Genomic DNA, 18,455 nt, shown 5'->3' on the forward strand with positions numbered 1-18,455 from the left:
GCTTACCCTACAGCACAATAGTAGAGGAAGGGTATAAGAGAAGGGGGGCAGTGATAGAAGTAAGGGCAGATTGGGGGAAGGGGTAATCAGAATGCCTGCTGCCATGGGGTGGAGAGAGGGGAGAGACAGGGAGAAAATCTGGAACTCAAAATCTTGTGGAATCGAATGTTGATAACTAAAATAAATAAATAAATTGAAATGTGAAAAAAAAAGAATCCCATCTACTTCTCTCATGATCATCCAGCTTTTCTTGAAGATCTCTAATATAAAAGTTTTGGGGTTTTTACCATCTTTGCTGGACTGATTGGTGTGAGATAGAAATTCAGAGTTGTTTTAAATGAGTATTTCTCTTATTCTTAGTAATTTGGAGCATTTTATAGGTTGTTGGCAGTCTGTATTTCTTCTTTTAAGAATTGCCTGTTTATTTTCAGAGGAAGATATTAAAGATATCTATAGGCATATGAAAAAATGCTCAAAATCACTACTGATTAGAGAAATGCAAATCAATACAACTCTTAGGTACCACATCTCTCCTGTCAGACTGGCTAAAATGAAAAAACAGGAAAATGATAAATGCTGGAGAGGATGTGGGAAAATTGGAACATTGTTACATTGCTGGTGGAGTTGTGAACAGATCCAGCCATTCTGGAGAGCAATTTGAAATTATGCCCAAAGGGCTATAAAAATGTTCATACCCTTTGATCCAGCAATACCACTTCTAGGGTTGTGTCCCAAAGAGATCACACAAGCGGGAAAAGGACCCATATGTACAAAAATATTTATAGCAGCTCTTTTTGTAGTAGCAAAGAATTGAAAATCAAGGGGATGCCCATCAATTGGGGAATGGCTGAACAAGTTGTGGTATATGGAGGTAATGGAATACTGTTGTGCTATAAGAAATGGGGAAGATATGGACTTCATAATAACCTGGAAAAACCTACATGATATAATGCTGAGTGAGTGGAGCAGAACCAGGAGAACATTATACACAACCACAGATATATGGATCTGTGATGACTAACGCTGATAGACTTTGCTCTTCTCAGCAATACAAGATTCAAAGACAACTCCAAAGGATTCATGATGGAGAGAGCTATCTACATCCAAAGAAAGAACTAATGGAGTCTGAATGCAGATTGAGGCACACTGTATGATCTCCATTTTTTTCTCTCTTTTTTCTTGGTTTTGTTTCTTCTTTCTCATGATTCATTCCATTGGTCATAATTCTTCTTTACAACTTGACTATTGTGTAAATAAGTTCAATGTAAAGTTATATGTAGAAGATATATTGGATTCCATGCCATCTTGGGGAGGGAGGAAGAGGGGGAAGAAAATCTGGAACTCAAAATTATATGGAACTGAGTGTTGTAAACTAAAAATAAAAAGTCTTAATTATAAAAAAAGAACTGCCTGTTCATATATTTGATCATTTATCTATTAAGGACACTATGCCTTTATTAATGAAGCCTATGATCCCATTAACTCGCTTGACTTCTGTATCACACTGATGATTCAAATTGAGCTTTCATTGCACTGAAACTTTAAAATCTTTTTCATGGTAACTGTTACCTACCCATACCTCTGACTCCTCAATCCCATGCTTCTCAAGTTGATTTTTGGAATAAAAAATGTAGGACTTTTCATTTATCTCCATCAATTCATTTCATTAGATTTGGCCCTTAGTTGGAGCCTATTGAGATAATTATGGATCCTGTCATCTAGCACATTAGTTATCTTTCCCAGGTTTGGGTCACCTGTAAATTTAATAAGTAACCCATATATTCCTTTATCCAAATTACTGATAAAAATGCTGTAACGAATAGAACCAAGGACAGGTTCCTGGGGCTCTCTACTAGAAACCTTCTAATTTGGCATCCCTTACTACTCTTTCCATCTAGTCATTCAACCACTTCTCCGTCCACCCACCAGTACCATCAAAATACTCATAAGGAGTTTCCTTGTCTAATGAATTCTAGGTATATTATGCCTATAGATTTTCCCTGATCCACTAGTTTAGGAACGCTATCAAAAATGTAAATGACAGTAGTCTGCTTTACATGTTCTTGATCACACCATGCTTGTTCTTAGCAATCACAGCTTTCCTTTGTAAATTCTCAGAAACTATCCTTTTAATAATAATCTACAATTTTGCCTGCAATTAGTTAATAATTTGAAGATGGCACATTATACCTTTTTTTTGAAAGCTGATTTATTCCATCTCTAGTTCTTTGGCACCATTCTTCCATTCTTAATACTAGAATGGAAGAATGGTCTGTTTCCCTGGTCCAAAGATTTTAGAGGCTACCTGTGGCCAATGAGAAATTTTAAAACTCAGTCCAGCTTTTAAACTTCTCCACCACTTGCTTCTACTCTTCCTTGCCAGTCTTGGTTCATACTACTCCCCTTCATATGTTTTTCTGTGTTCTTACCAAAATGGACTACTATTCATGGTATCATCTTGCCATCCCCCACCTCTAATTATGCAAGCCATTTTCCATGTCTGGGATGCACTGTTATCATCTACACTTGTTTAAAAATCCTTTGCTTCCTTTAAGGGTCAACTCGGGCTCCATTTCAGTTTAGTCTTAACACAATTATTTTTAAGACAAATTTTTGTTTTAATAGTGAAATATTTATTAACAAATTTTAAAAAATACATTGGGAAATCGTGACCCTTTATGAACTGGGGTAAGGGTAGAGACACTTGAAAAGAGCTGGAGTCTACTGTGGAGATGCACAAGCCTGTTTTTTATAAAATCTTCCAGAGAGTCACAGTAGTGGGGAAGGTATGGTAGTGTGCTGTGAGAAACAATGTCTGGTATGGGGAAAAGTGCTGAATTTGGAGTCAAGAAACCCTGAGTAGAAATCCTGGTTCTGCTATGTATAAACTTGGGCAAATCACTTGAACTTTTTGGGCCTGTTTCCTGTCTATGAAATAAGGCAGTTGAGATAGATGATCTTTTCCAGCTTTGTAATTCTATCTTGATCCCTTACATGTTTTTTCCTCATTCATCCTTTTCTCTAGTTGGCTATCTCTTTTGCCTTTGTTCTACTGTGCTTTGTAGTAAGTATACTTTGTGTTCATGTTAAGCATGTAGAGAGTAGAAGGTGTGTGCTCTCCATGTAGATTATGTATGTCCATATTGGATGTCTTAGTATATGGACAAGTGGCTTGAGAAGCATCAAGAGATAATCTCTGTAATCTTGCCTACCTCTCTCTAAGGGTGGCTGTAATGCTTGCTTTGTGGGGTACAAGAGAAAGGTCCATGAAGCTGGCTGCTCTATTCTATTTTGAAAGAAGGGTTACCAAAGTAGAATTATATCTATATGTCTTGCTAAATGTTGCTGTTTTAGAGGAACAATTGGTTAAGAAAAGAAAGCTTCTAGCTTCCTGGCTCCTATCTCTTAAGGGGAAAAAGCTTACACCCATCAGCTTGGTTTCTTCCTGTTATATACTAATTACACAAATGACTATCACAAATAGCAAAGAGCAAGTAAATCCATTTATATAAGCAAAAAAAAAAACCCAAAGAAAAAAGAGAGAAGCTATACAGATTTGATTATACCAGAAAATAAAATAAATAAGCTCTCCCTTAGGGAGCAAGATATCTCAGCTAAACGAAAAAAGAGGTCCTCTTTTTACCCAAGGGGAATTTCCCCAAATCTTTAGGAATGCAAAGTGGAAATTAGGGACGTGCTGAGCAGCTGGCTTCCCCTTATATGTCCCTTTCTTCTCCTTGATGTCGTTCCTAAAGATACTCTCAAAGAAGAGCGAAGAAAGAATTTTCCTACTCTCAAGCTGTCACATCATTTCCATTCCCCAAGAAGTCAGACATTCAGAGTCACTGTCAGCATTCTCTCAACAATTAGCAGAGCCTCATGCAAAATTCTCCAGGCTTGGCTGGAAATTCTGGTTACAAGGGTAAGAAATGTATCATTGTTTTTTTCTCTATTGCTAATATTTCTTTTGCAATGTCTTCTATGCAATAAATGTCTTAATGTTTCTGTAAATAGAATAGAATTGTATATTGAAAGGGGAATTGTAATGGACACAGAATTCATTACCTAGATTAGGGGATTTTAATCTTTTTGTTTGTTTGTTTTGGATCCCCTTGCCAGTGTGGCCAAGGCCATTTTCTTTCTCAGAATAAAATTTGTTGCCTATATTCATACTGGAAGAAAATGTTGAATTTAGTTACATACTAGTGGAAATATAGATGTAATTTTTTTCCAGTTCAAGTTCACAGATTCCCTGAACTCTAGCCAGGGATTCCTTTGTGGTCTATTGCTGGGATTGTAAACAAAACAATGGTAGAATTTGCCAGTCCCTAGGCTCTGCTGTCACAGGCTTAGAGAAACCCAGAGTCACTTCTATGCTGCCTGAAGAACTGAAGTAGGATTTTTGTTTCATGAAAGAAAATAGAAAACAGTTCTTAGAAAAAGTCAGGGATTGGCCCACACAGGATATTTAAAGACCTAGAAGACCTGGATCATCTATGGGAGATTTATGGAAGGGCACAGAATTGCACAAGATGGACTGCCATCTGCAAAGGCTTGAGATGACCACAGTGAGATCATGAACCAATAATAGCTATCTTCGGCATAGTGCTTCAAAGTTTGCAAAGTATTTTACAAACATCATCTTATTTTATCCTCACAACCACCCTGGGAGGTAGAACCCCCATTTTACTGAAGGGGAAACAGGCAGAGGTTAAATAACCTGCCCAGGGTCATACCACTAGTAAATGTCTAAGGCTGGATTTGAACTCAGGTCTTCTGGGCACCGAACTAGTGCTCTACCCACTGCCTGTTTATAGAAGCATTTTAATGTATTTTAACATACTAATATTTAAATTTAAAATTTAAATATATTTAATATATTTTAATATATTGAACGTAAGATTTTTATGATGCATTTCCCAGGCTTGACGATACTTTTCCTAGACACTTTACGAAAACTTTTGACTCCTCAGAATCGCACAATGCTACAGCTAAAAGGGTCCTTAAGAGTCCAATCTTTTTCATTTTACATTTGAGGCTCAGAGAATTGATTGATTCTCCAAAATGCATGTCAATACGTCCTTTGGAGCTCCCCGTCGTAGAATTTCTATGTTTAGAATGTACATTAATTGCCTGAACGAGAGGGATGGCGGGCATGCAAGAGCTCGCTCGCTTTTGCATCCCTCGCAGGTGTTGGAGCTTTCTCCCTCCTCTTGCCCCAGCTACCACGTGTAATAACGGGCCAGCAAGGGGAGCCGAGGCCGGGCGCGGCGCCGCGCAGACTCAGTAAGTGCAGACAGACCTTGCGGTTCACCAACTACGTGGCCCGATCTCCCCTTCCCCCATCGGAGATTTACCACAGATTAGGCGCGCCCCGACTCCCTCCTCGCGGCTGCGCAGTGCGCCTTATTTAAAGAAAAAAAACAAAAAAAAACCCATTTTGATCGCCGATCTCCGTGCTTCTCGTGCTAGCTAGCGCCTCACGCGACCTAGGCCTGGCCGAGAGAACAAATGGGAGGTCTGAGCATGCGTCTGGGGAGAAGGGGCGGGGAGGGACTCAGAATCGTGAGACATCGGCTTCGCTAGGCCTCGGCTTCTCCCTTCCCCGAGGAGGACCTACTCAGCCCGACTTGCCCCGGAAGAGCTTTGGGGAAGGTCGGGCTTCCTTAGCAACTGAAGGGAGCGCGGCTAGCAACGTGTTGCTAGTACTCTTCCCTTGAGGGCCACCGCTGAAGATGCCGCCCCTGCAAATACGGGACTACAGCTGGCAACAGACCGAGTCCGCCGTGTACCTCTCTTTGCCACTCCGAGGCGTCCGGCCTGGCAACGCCGACATCTTCTGTACGGAAAATTACCTCAAGGTGGGCTCCTTGCCTAGAGCTCGTGGAGCGCCCCGTTCTGCCCTTTCTTGCTCCAACTTGGCTTCTCTTCCCTGTTTCTTGGTGACTTGTCACCTGTTCCGAGACTGAAGCAGATGGGCCCCCTTGGTCACGCATTTGCAATATGGGGATTCGGTTCTGAATTTTTTTTTTTATCTTTTTGTTATATAGATGGATCCAAATTCAGATAAAGTCACCCAACACTTGCAACCAAATAGCGTCAGATTCACGACTGTAGGGCTTCAAAAAGCAGGAATAAGCAAAACATTCCCAAAAATCTTAGATCTAGAGCTGAAAGGAACCATCAAAGGCTGTCTAGTCCATCTCTCTAATTTTACAGATGAGGAAACTGAGGTCCAGAGAAGTTAAATGACTGCTAATATGTTGAAGAACTAGATTCGAATTCAACTTCGTGACACCAAATCCAATCTCTTTCTGCTCTGCTGAGACAGCTGGTGATAGAGTGGTTAGAGAGCTAGGCCTGGAGTCAGGAAGACCTGTATTCAAATATGGCCTGACACTAACTAGTTACGTGACCTGGGTTAAGACACTTAACTTAATCTGCCACAGTGTCCTCATCTGTAAAGTGGAGATTATAATAGCACCTACCTCGCAGAGTTGTGAGAATCCAATGAGAAAATATTTGTGAAAAGTATTTAATGGGCTCTATATAAATGCTTGTTCCTTACATCTCCTGTGCCATTAGTTTTGTTTTTAATCTTCTACAGCTTGCAATAATTTTAGGTATGTTTTATCACAATTATTCTTTTTGTTCTTCCTAGCTTTTATTTCTTTTAATAACTTGTTTTAAACCACACATTTACATTAATTTATCTCTTTTTTTCCCCTTTTGGATAGGTCAATTATCCTCCATTTTTATTTGAAGCATTTCTTTATGCTCCCATAGATGATATTAACAGCAGAGCCAAAATTGGGAATGATGCCATTGTTTTCACATTGTTTAAAAAAGAAATTGGAATGTGGGAAGCCCTTTCTTTGGCAAGTGGTAAGTCATGGATTAAAAAATGGACACTCATTTACCCTTTTCCATTTTTTCCCCCTTTGTTCCTCTTGGAAATAACCACAGTACTTCCAGAGGAGGAGAGCATATGATCCTAGTCTTTAATTAAGGCTTAGATCAGACGATACTTCACCAGATGCCAGCTTCCCCGATTTCCTTCAAGTCTCAGTTAAATCCTACCCTCAGGAAGAAGTCTTTCCCAGTCCTTTATAATTTTAGTGCTTTTCTTCTGAGACTACCCCCAGTTTATCATATATAGATATAATATATGTACAAAAATATATAATATATAATTTATATAATGTTTTATATATATGTATGTATATATATGTGTATATATATATATATACATATATATATATATATATATTACAGATTTTCTTTGTACATAGTCATCAGTATACTGTTTTCCTTATTAGATTGTGAGGTCTTTAGGAGCAAGAATTGTTTTTTGCCTTTCTTTGCATTAGAAGAGGGAAGACTTTTAAAAATACTACTTATGGAGATGGGAGTATGATATCATAGTGAAAGATAAAGAGTTTAACAGATTAAACAAAAACACTTTCTGAACAAAGAGAGGAAGTAATCACTCAAAATTGTCCCATCCAGGAAGCAGTCAGGTTTGGAAAACTATTTGTAATCAGTACAGCTAAGAGCAATAGTGTTCTGAATGAATAAATGCATATGACACATTGAACATGTGAAGTCTTTAAAGTCTTCCTGGTTCAACACAATGCAAAGAAAAACCTAGTTTCTCTTGGCGTCAACATTAGATTCTTAATGATGATACTAGATCTGTTGTCTTTAGAATACAATACAAATTCCTTTGTTTGATATTTTAAGTCTTTCCCAACCTGGTACCAGCCTATTTTCCTAGACTGTATACATAGAACTCACCTCACAACTCTTATCATTTAGCCAGATTGACCTGTACATGACACTGCCTCTCTCACATTTGTTCAGGGTCTCAATTTTGCCTAGAGAACCTCTTGAAACTCCTGGCTTCCTTCAAGACTTAGCTTAAGTGTTACCTTCTTCAGAGGTCTTTCCTAATTCCCCCAGTCATTAGTGACAACTCCCACACACCCTATCATTGTGTATTTATTTTGGGTTTTTTGTAATTTTTTAAATTTTAAACTTAAATACAAAACGAGAAAAGGGAAAAAAATTGCCATGTACACAGCAGGACCATAAGAGAAGACTCAATATAAAACAATAAATTTCCATTCAAGAAAACCCATATAAGAAATACTACACATTGTTTTCAAAGCTGCCTAGCTTTTCTTTCCTTCCTTATTGGTTTTCTTTTTTTCTCTGCTGTGCACTTTTTACTTTACTTCCCTGCCCCAAGAAGGCTACAATTAAGGATGGCAATATATATATAAGATATATGTGTATATATATATATATATATATATATATATATATATATATATATATATATACATACATACATATATATATACACACATATACACACATATACATAGATACATAGTTATCTATAAATATATACATGTATACACTCATACACGTATGTAAGACTGTACTACGCTTATTTCCTCCTATTTTCTCTGGTGGGTAGAATCTTCCTTCATAAGACCAAGTCTTTCTGTGTTTTTCTAAATCAACCAGCTCATTCTTTCCTATACCACAGCAAATTCCAACCCAATCACATCCTATCTGAGAGATTATCTATGAAAGTTTTCCCCCGATTTTCTGTGTTCTTGGCTACATAGGTTTTATTTTGTATACAGCTCACATTTCCTTATCTGTGAGTAGGTATCTTTACTTCCTCCTTACCCCCATGCCTCAGTAGAACTAAGCTCCATGGGCAGCTAGTTGGCGCAGTTAGTAGAGCACTGGTCCTAGAGTCAGGAGGACCAGAGTTCAAATCTGGCCTCAGACACTTGACACATGTATTAGCTGTGTGACCTCGTGCAAGTCACTTAGCCCCAATCGCCCTGCCAGAAAAAAAAACCAAACAACAATAACAAAAAAAGAACTAAGCTCCTTGAGAGCAGAGACTGTGTCTCACTTTTGTATTTCTTTTCCCAACATTTAGCTGATTACATGGTATTTATTAAACACTTTCTATGGACCACATAGTAGGCACTTAAAAATGGACTGATTTGACTTCCCTCATATTGTCAATGGGAAGAGATATATGATTTTGTCTTTATGGTAATACCAAGTATTCCAACTATTTTCTTAAAAAGTGTTTTAACCCTCAGAGTTTCTTCTAGTATGATAATTCTGTCTATATCTCCCCCAAAAGGCCTTTTGCTGTTTTTTATTTTTATATGGTTCTAACTGCAGGATAGGCTACACCTGGCATGGGCAAACAGGTTTCCTTGTTTTAAAAAGCAAATAAGGAAGAACAGAGTCCAAATAACTTTGTATTATAGACTTTCAGTATTTGGAAGCAAGCAAACCTGGATCCAGGTGAAAATAACATCTTGGTTTATAGTTTAAATAAGCTAAGCACTTTATGAAATGTCAGGTGGTCCAATGCTGTGCAAACCTTCTGAGCATCTTTAGAAAGGATAGTAAAACCAAACAGAAAACATTATCTGAACTTTGCAAAAATTTCATGTTAGCATCTGTAGTATCATGTTCAATTTTGGTTGCTATACCTCAAGAAATAACATGAAGGCTAGAAAAAGTCTGATTTGATCATTCAGTTATCAAGGGAATGATGAACTTAAGAGGAAAAAAAAGGATTCCTTAGTCTGGAAAGATGAAGACTGGTAGGGAATAAGATTAAACTCTATAGAAGCATAAAAATCATGGTTTTGATGAACATTCCTTAAACCTTTAGAATATAATTTTTGAAGCTTAAAAAACAAAGCAGTGTTTTTTGTTGTTGTTGAGTCATAGTACTTCTTCATAGTGAATTTACAGAGATTTTCACAGAAGGTGATATAGCCCTCCCCCTCCCAAAATGGATTCAATAAAAATTTAAATAAATTAACTTCCCATTTAAGGAATCTAGTCCCTATCCCTTTCTTTACACCACCTTTCCATTAAGGTAATTTAGGTATATTTGGATTTTTCTCTGGTATTTTGACATTGATGTCATGGAAAGCAACCATTCCTTTTCACAAAATAGCACTTTTTTGCTACTAAGAAAACAAGGATGGGGGGGAATGAGTGAACATTGCTCTCATCAGATTTGGCCTAAGAAGGGAATACCATACATACCCAATTGGGAATCTTACCCCACAGGAAAGAAGAGGGAAGAAGATAAAAAAAAATGGGGGGGATGATGGAGGAGAGGGCAGATGGGGGTGGAGGTAGTTAAAAACAAACATTTTGGAAAGGGGACAGGGTCAAGGGAGAAAATTCAATAAAGGGGGATGGGTTGGGAAGGAGCAAAATATAGCTAGTCTTTCACAACATGAGTATTGTGGAAGGGTTATACATAATGATACACATGTGGCCTATGTTGAATTGCTTGACTTCTTAGGGAGGGTGGGTGGGAAGGGAAGAGGGGAGAGAATTTGGAACTCAAAGTTTTAAAAACAGATGTTCAAAAACAAACAAAAATGTTTTTGCATGCAACAAGAAAATAAGATACACAAGCAATGGGGCGTAAAAATTTATCTTGCCCTACAAGAAAGGAAGGGGAAAGGGGATGGGAGGGGAGTGGGGTGACAGAGGGGAGTGCTGACTGGGGAACAGGGCAACCAGAATATACGCCATCTTGGAGTGGGGGGGAGGGTAGAAAGGGGTAGAAAATTTGTAATCCAAACTCTTGTGAAAATCAATGCTGAAAACTAAATATGTTAAATAAATTTAAAAAATTTTAAAAAAAGAAAAAGAAAACAAGGATGGAGTTGAACCACTTTGCCCTCTCCCAGTACAGGATAGTGTCTTCTCTGCAACTTTCAGTCTTAGATTCCCAGGGCATTAAGAGTTTAAGTAACTTATACCAGTGTCAGGTAACCAGTTTATCTCAGAGTAAGGACTGCCAAGATGCTGGATTATTATCTGCATGATTTGGTGTGATTTTTCATATATTTTTAATTTAAGAAGTTATTATATAGAATGCTTTCCTTTGAAATATTGTTATTTACAAATTTACTACAAATTCATTTAGAAGGTGATACTGCCTTTTCAAATCAGAAGAATAATTTCCCCAACTGTCTTTTCCATGCTCCAAGTTCTTATGCTAATTAAGGAAAAATAGGGTTATTTCTTACTCTAGAGGTCAAAAAATATTGGTGTCATTTAGGAAGAGCCTACATAGACAGCCTTTTTGACACAAAGCTTGAATTTTCTAAGATGTTTGTGTCATATTGACTAAGATGTTTTTCCCAAAAAGACTCTTGAAAATGATTTCCACATACATCTGTTCACTTATAATGGAATTTAACCTGAATTAAGGGAGAAACCTTATGGCTCTTTGAGACTGAGTTATTATCAGAGTGAGGTTTAGAAATTCTGTCCTAATTTGTAAAGTTTTGAGGTAACCACTTTGTCTTTCTTTGGGGATGGCTTTACCTGTAGGCAGTCTTTCATTGTAATTTTGGCTTTACAGAAAGGACCTTAGTATATCTGTTATCAGTCTATCACAATGAAATACTATCCTGCTAGCTTCAGTTCTTCAGATTAATAAGCATCTTCTTTTGAAATGAAAATGTGCTTGCTGGATGGATGGAGGGAAGGGAATGGTTAAACAAATTACTCATTTATTAGCAAGAATTTATCAGCTCTCTGATCCCTATGGCAGCAGCTAGGAGAAGAAAGCTGCAGCAAGCATTGGCTAGTCAAGATATCTCTTGTTTAAAATGCAGTGAGCAAAGGGAATAGTTACCAATGGAGTAGCATTTACTAAAATGAGAGCAAGACTAAGGGTAGTGTGGGTAAAAGCAGAAGAGGACTATTCCTATAATGGCTGCAGAAGGGATAAGGCAATGCATTCAGCTACTGCTGAGAGGGCAGAGCTGGTATGTATATGTGTAGAGGGAGCAGCTATTCTCATCCACTGCTGGGAAAGGACCAGTGCAGTAGGCAGGAATGTTACGCTGCTGGGGACAATTGTTTTCCATCGTTTCCTAGCACTGCTCATTAAGAGCAGTGCTATTAAAGTCACTTTCAGAGTAGGGACTGGTACAGGTCTTTGGTCAGATTAGTTTTGAGTAAGTCAAATAAGTAACATGCCTCAACAGTAGACTCGTAGCTTAGGAAATTGCGAAAGGGTCAAGGATCCAGCCAGAAAATTCCTATACCAGCAGTGATCTTGATGTTCTGTCTTATACATGTATGTGAGTTGATATAAATTCTTAAAAGTTATAGCCTGTGGTGTTAGAGTCCAGGGGGTTGGTGTTTAGTATTTGTGTTTGGCACAGTGCAGGAGTGTAATTTGATTTACCTTGTCCATTTATAAGATCAAGCCAGGGCCTGACTATACCTTCTTAGATCATAAGAAAAAAAACCCCAATGCATATTTGGCCCTGAGCATGGCTAGTGCATGTTCAAGCTATGTTAGGCTGAAGTTTCATACGGGTACCATAAGGTTCTGTATTGAACCACAGTGGTAGTCCATGATAGCCTAATAATTAAGAATAGGGTACTAAAGGAATGAGGAAGCTAGGTTGCACAGTGGATGGAGTGCTGGGTCTGGAGTCAGGAAGACTCCTCTTCCTGAGTTCAGAACTGGCCTCAGACACTAGCTGTGTGACCCCAGACAAGTCACTTAACCCTGTTTGCCTCAGGTCCTCATCTCTAAAATGAGCTGGAGAAGAAAATGGCAAATCACTCCAGTATATTTGCCAAGAAAACCCCAAATGGGGTCACAAAGAATCAAACATGTCTGAAAACAACTGAACAACAACTTGGTTGTTGGGAGGGAAAGCAGAATAATTTTTGAAATATGGGCCACTACCCAGAGAGGGCAGGCTTGGGTTTGGTGTCACAGTGGGCAACATGAGGGTACTGCAGAAGAATCTTGGAGAAGTGTATCAGAAATAGTAATAGTTATAAACATTTATATATCAAGTCAAAATCTAAAAATCTCTTCATAAAAAATTCAGTGGTAAGTAGGATAAGTATTAGCATTCCTATTTTAAAGATGAGGAAACCAAAGCTCTTATAGGTGAAATAATTTCTATTTGGAATCACAGCTAAGATTTGAACCTAGGTATTTTCCACTGTCCTTTTTATTCCTGTATGCTGTCTCTCTACATGAGAAAGGCAGGAAGAGATACAGAAAGGAAAGTAAGAGAACTCCTTAAATACACATAATTTCTGCTTCAAAATTTTGGCTAGGGCTGACACTGTGCTGCTTTCACACACTTATCAGTATCTGTTGTGATTATTAATATTACTATTAATATAAGAATCCTACCTTGAATTATCAGTTGTTTTTATATTTACTTTCTCATTCAGGATGTAGATACAGAGTAATAATTTAGTGTGATTATCACCTGTTAACAGCAATCACAACTTCACAAAACTTACATGAAAATTAGATTACAAGAGAAATGAACATGCATGTGGAACCCAAAGAATTCACAATCCATACAGAAATTTGCATTTTTATAATTGCAAGACAAAGGAAATGAGATACCAGAAATCTCCACCTAAAGGGGCATGACATGGGAGGGGGAAAGGTGCAGTAAAGGTAGGAAAAAGATGAAACTTCTCCCAAAGGGGAGGAACAAGGCAATGACCAAAGCTGAATTCTTTTCCCTTTGGAACTGCTAGACCAGGGGTGAGGAACCTGTAGCCTCAAGGCCACATATGGCCTTCTAGGACCTCAAGTACAGCCCTTTGAATCCAGACTTCACAAACTTTAGGACCTCGAGGGCCACATGTGACCTCAAGGCCTCAGGTTCCCCACCCCTGTGCTAGACTATGAAGATAGGATGGTCTGCTTATCCACAAGGGTCTTAGCTGTACAAGCAATTTTACAGTCTTGGGAAATTGACTGGCACCTGTCTTGACTCCCAAGGACATACAAGGAGTCCAGTTTGGGATGCAAACAACAAATTATGTCAGCTTAGAGAGGATGGGCAGGGCTTCATCCTTAACACATTTAGTGTCTCCTGTATGCTCTGGAAACAGTGTTTCTGGAAAATGTGGCAGCTGAGGAAGACAAGTTTAGAGGACCCCTTAACAGTCCTTAACACACGTTTGGGGAAATATCTATTTTTAAATTTTTCTCTAACTGTACTTTGAGCATATGAAAACTCTATGCCCATGTAGCTCAGTGCCTCTATAATATACTCCAGTTTATAGATATTGTCAAATGAGATAGTATTTGTAAAATTCTACATAAATGTTAGCTGCTATTATTGTTGTTATTCTTGCTTTCCTAGAGAGTACCCCTAATTGGGGTACTGAGAAGTTAAGTGATTTTCCTGTGTCACATAGTGTATGTGCCAGACTGCCACTCCTCTGAGGAAATGAGAGAACTACTTGTTTTTAGTCTTAGTCAAGTAGCATTTGATTAAGTACCTCCACTGTGCCAGGCACTGGGGAGACAAAGAAAGGCAAAAGACAGTCCTTGTTGTCAGGGAGCTCATAGTTTAATGAAGAAAGATGATATTCAAACAACTATGTACAAACACTTAAGTTATATACAGGATAAATTGGAGATACTATTAAGAAGGTAGGAGTGTTGAGAAAGGCTTCTTGCACAAGGTTTTAGCAGTGACTTGAAGGAAGCTGAGGAAACTAGGAGGGGGAGAAGAGGTGAAAGAGAGTCTTTGTTCTCAATACTTGAACACATCAAGTCATCATCATATCTTGCCCTCCTCTGGAGAACTGACTGGATTGTGCTTCCACAATCCATACTTCCATACTAATCTCTCTCTATTCTGTATGTAAATCTAGATTTTGTCACATCAAAAACTGGAACCAAGAAGAATGGCATATTTAAAAGATTCCTGAAAATGTGGATTGGCATTCCCCTGACTCTAGTGTCAGGTGTCACCAAGGGTTAACCTGAAGGCACCATAGTCATAACTCAATAAAACCAAACATTTTTGGAAAGCTAAGTCTCTAAGCCAATAGCTGAGCAGAGCAAGAAGTATTTTGATAAAACAAAGGAGTATTGACACAAGATTTTCTCTAAAACACTTTGTATTATACTATAATAATTATTTTCCCCCAAATTTATTCTTGTTATTTACATAGTCAATGGAACTTTCCAAAGAAGATTTTCAAAATATCTCCTAATAGGTTAGACCAATGGAATAAAATTGTAGTTGTATTTTTTGAGGTTTACTTCCCAAAGTTGTCCAGTTGGTCTTCAGGAAAAGGTTAGAACTTTCTTTGTTGATCCTGTGGGTCCCAGATTGTTATACACCCATCTTCCTGCCTATCTTGAACCATTCCTATCAATTTCAAATACACATTAGTATTTTAAGAAGGGAACTCAGCACAGTTTTTCTCAGCTTTTCCCAGCAGCTACACTGATTTTAGACTTATTTGGAATGCTCTATCATGCTCTTTCTTCCCCTCCCTTACCTCTACTTAGTTTCCTTTTATGTGTTTTCTTCCCCCGTTTGATTATAAGCAACCTGAGGGCAGGGACTGTCTTTGTTTTTATTTGTATTTGTATCCCTAGCACTTAGTATGGTGCCTGTGCATAATAGGTGCTTTAGCAAATGTTTATTATTTACACAAAATATATAAATATACATTTACATGTAAAATTTATGATATATAAATAAAATATATTTGTTATTATTGAAAACTGTTCTTTTTCAAAATAAAATTAATATTCATAGTGGTCCTATTTTAATAAAGTTTCTAAACTTTCAGTTGACAAAGAGATGATGCAAAGAATAAGAGAAAAATCTGTTTTACAAGCACAAGCAAAGGCAAAAGAACTGACGGAAGCAAAAGCTGTTGCAAAACGAGAAGATGAAAGATATGCTTTGAAGACAATGATGGAGGTAAGTTAAAGAAGAACCAAAGGGTCCCTGAATGAGAAGCAACTGCATTAATTTCAACAAATATTTATTAGGCAGTTCTTCAATGCAAGGCACTGGGGATACAAATAAAAAAATGAGGACTTTCTTCCTATCAAGGAACTTATACTCTACTAAGTAACACACACACACACACACATACACACACACACACACACACACACACAGTATACAGATAAGTAAATACAATTTAATTAGCAGAGGGAGATAGCAATAAAAATGGGACAGAATCAGGAAAGTTTCACAGAGAAAGTGGCAGCTGAATTTTGCCTTAAAGAAAGATAAGGATTCTGAGGAGTTGAAATGAAGATTATAAAGCATAGACTATGTGAATGCATGGAGGTAAGAGACAGACATTTGAATCAAAGAACAACCGTCCAGTTTGGCTGGGCTATAAGGGGGAATAATGAAATAAATGTGGAAAAATAGATTTGAGGCAGATAATAGAGAACTTTAAATGTTGGCCTCAGGAGTTTGTATTTTATATTAATAATGGTAGGGAGCTACTAAAGGTTTTTGCTCATGATCAACCTGGTCTGACTTGTGCCTTAGGAAAGCTATAGCTGTGTGGAAGATGGATTAGAGAAAGGGGAGATACTGGAAGCAGAAAGGTCATTTGATACACTGTTAAAATAGCCTAGATGGGAGGTGATGTGTGGGACAGAAAATTCAAATAATGGGAGAGACATCTTTAGGAGAAGCAAAGTGAATTTGTTTTACAAACTTCCCGAGATTTGGGCTTCACCTCCACTAGGAAACTAGTGGAGGGAGGCAAAGTACAAAGGAAATGCAGCAATAGATATACTCTTAATGGAAAGATTCCTGCCCACCTCGATCCATTCTCACCGTTGACTGGGAGGTGGGCTTACAATCTAGGTGTTAAAACACAGAGCCAATCCATGCATACTTTCCTTATTTGGCTGCTAATGTGGCGATGATATGGCTAAAGAGAAGGAATGAGGAAGGAGAGGGGGACCTTCCAGGAGCAGAGAACAAACAGCTCACAGGTAGTCCATTATCTCCTTATTTGGTAAAATTCTTGTGCTAGCACAGAGAGGGGAGATGGGAGGGGCACCTATAGCTTCAAGCCCTGACTTTCCAGAAGTTAAGTCACTACAAGGTTAAATTCCAAGCCTTTCCTACTCCCTCAGACATTCCCCATTCCAGAAATATGAGAAGAGAGTCCCTATATTCTTACCCTGTGAAGTCTTCACAAATTATATCCCTCTCACTCAATATGGACTTGAATTATATGAGTGAGAGAAGGGAATGGATGCAAGAAATGTATAGGTAGGATCAACAGGACTTGACAAGTGATTAGGATATAGTGAAAAGATAAGAGTTAAGAATAACTAGAGATATGAACCTGAGTGATTGAAAGGAAAGTATTATCCTCAGCAGAGACAGTGATATTTGGAATAAGAGCAGGTTTAGTGAGGAAGATAATGAAGTCTATTTTAGGTATTGTAAACCTGAAATAAAGAAGACTGCCCAAACAGTGAAAAATGGGGTTTTTCAGCCAATGCAAGAGAATTGCAATTCAGGGCCACCATGCAGCACCAGGGTGTAGGAGCATTCATGGGGGCAGAGCAGGGCAGGGTTAAATATATTTCCACAGGGAGGGAGTCTCAGGGAAGCCACATCCTGGAGAAGCTATTCTGCAAGTTGTTTTGCATAACAACTGAAAGTTCATGGAGAAGTCTGGAGGATGCTCCAGTTTTGCTTGCTCTCAGGCAGTGTGCAGAGGCAATCAGGCAAGGTCATTGCATTCAACATTCCCCTCTTTTGGTCAAGATGAATTCAGTCACTGACCAAGGGAGGCATTGAAATGACTGGCTCATTGACAGGAGCTGTTGGGGGCAGTCCCCTTTGCCAAGCAGGCCTTACAAAAAACAATGGCCCATGGTGAAGAAGTGAAAGGGAAGGGTAACCCACTCCCACGTCCTTTTCATCAATCCATCATATTTTAGGGCTTAGACATCTCATGCAGCTATCTGGTTTCTGAGAACATCTCCTACTGCAGGCATGTGGTCTTCTGGAAATCTCCCCTCCTAGGCATTCTGGAATAGGTGGGCTCTTAGAGCAGCTTTTTCCATGAAAATATTTAAATGATTTGGCAACACTGTTAAACGTCTATGTGACCATGAATAGCAGCAAACTGTATGTATAATTTCTCAGGGCAGTAAATCTACAACCAAATTCTCAAAAGGAACAGATGACTCTAGGTTTTTGCATATATGTGTGTGTATATGTATATATATCCACATGTTATGTGTATATATGTAAGTGAGTGTGTCTGTGTATATACACATACATATGTGTATATGTGTCTATATATGTGTATATACATATCCACCATATAACCCACATACATACATATGTGTGTATATATACATGTGTGTGCATATATACACATATACATATATATGTATGTGTGTCTACATATGTATACATACATATATGAAAAATTGAATCTCACCCTCTATCTTATATATACTTGTTTTGAAATTATTACAAGGCATTGAATGAAGAACTTACTGATCCATGCTGTCAGCAACAAGAAACTTGCAGCATTACTAGATTGATTGAAATGTCTTGATGGCTTTTAAA

General features: G+C 38.2%; 1 protein-coding gene across 1 annotated transcript in view; it reads left to right on the forward strand.

Annotated features, from left to right (window-relative positions):
• The first annotated feature begins 5,735 nt into the window (after window positions 1–5,735).
• DNAAF4 (dynein axonemal assembly factor 4) overlaps window positions 5,736–18,455 on the forward strand; it is a 123,948-nt gene continuing 111,228 nt past the window's right edge. Inside the window, exons 1-3 of the mRNA XM_036736156.1 lie at window positions 5,736–5,861; window positions 6,738–6,885; window positions 15,676–15,809. Coding sequence (XP_036592051.1) covers window positions 5,736–5,861; window positions 6,738–6,885; window positions 15,676–15,809 — 408 coding nt within the window. The remainder of the gene's footprint in view (window positions 5,862–6,737; window positions 6,886–15,675; window positions 15,810–18,455) is intronic.

The sequence above is a fragment of the Trichosurus vulpecula genome, chromosome 8 (assembly GCF_011100635.1).
Source record: "Trichosurus vulpecula isolate mTriVul1 chromosome 8, mTriVul1.pri, whole genome shotgun sequence".
NCBI classification, from domain to species: Eukaryota; Metazoa; Chordata; class Mammalia; order Diprotodontia; family Phalangeridae; genus Trichosurus; species Trichosurus vulpecula.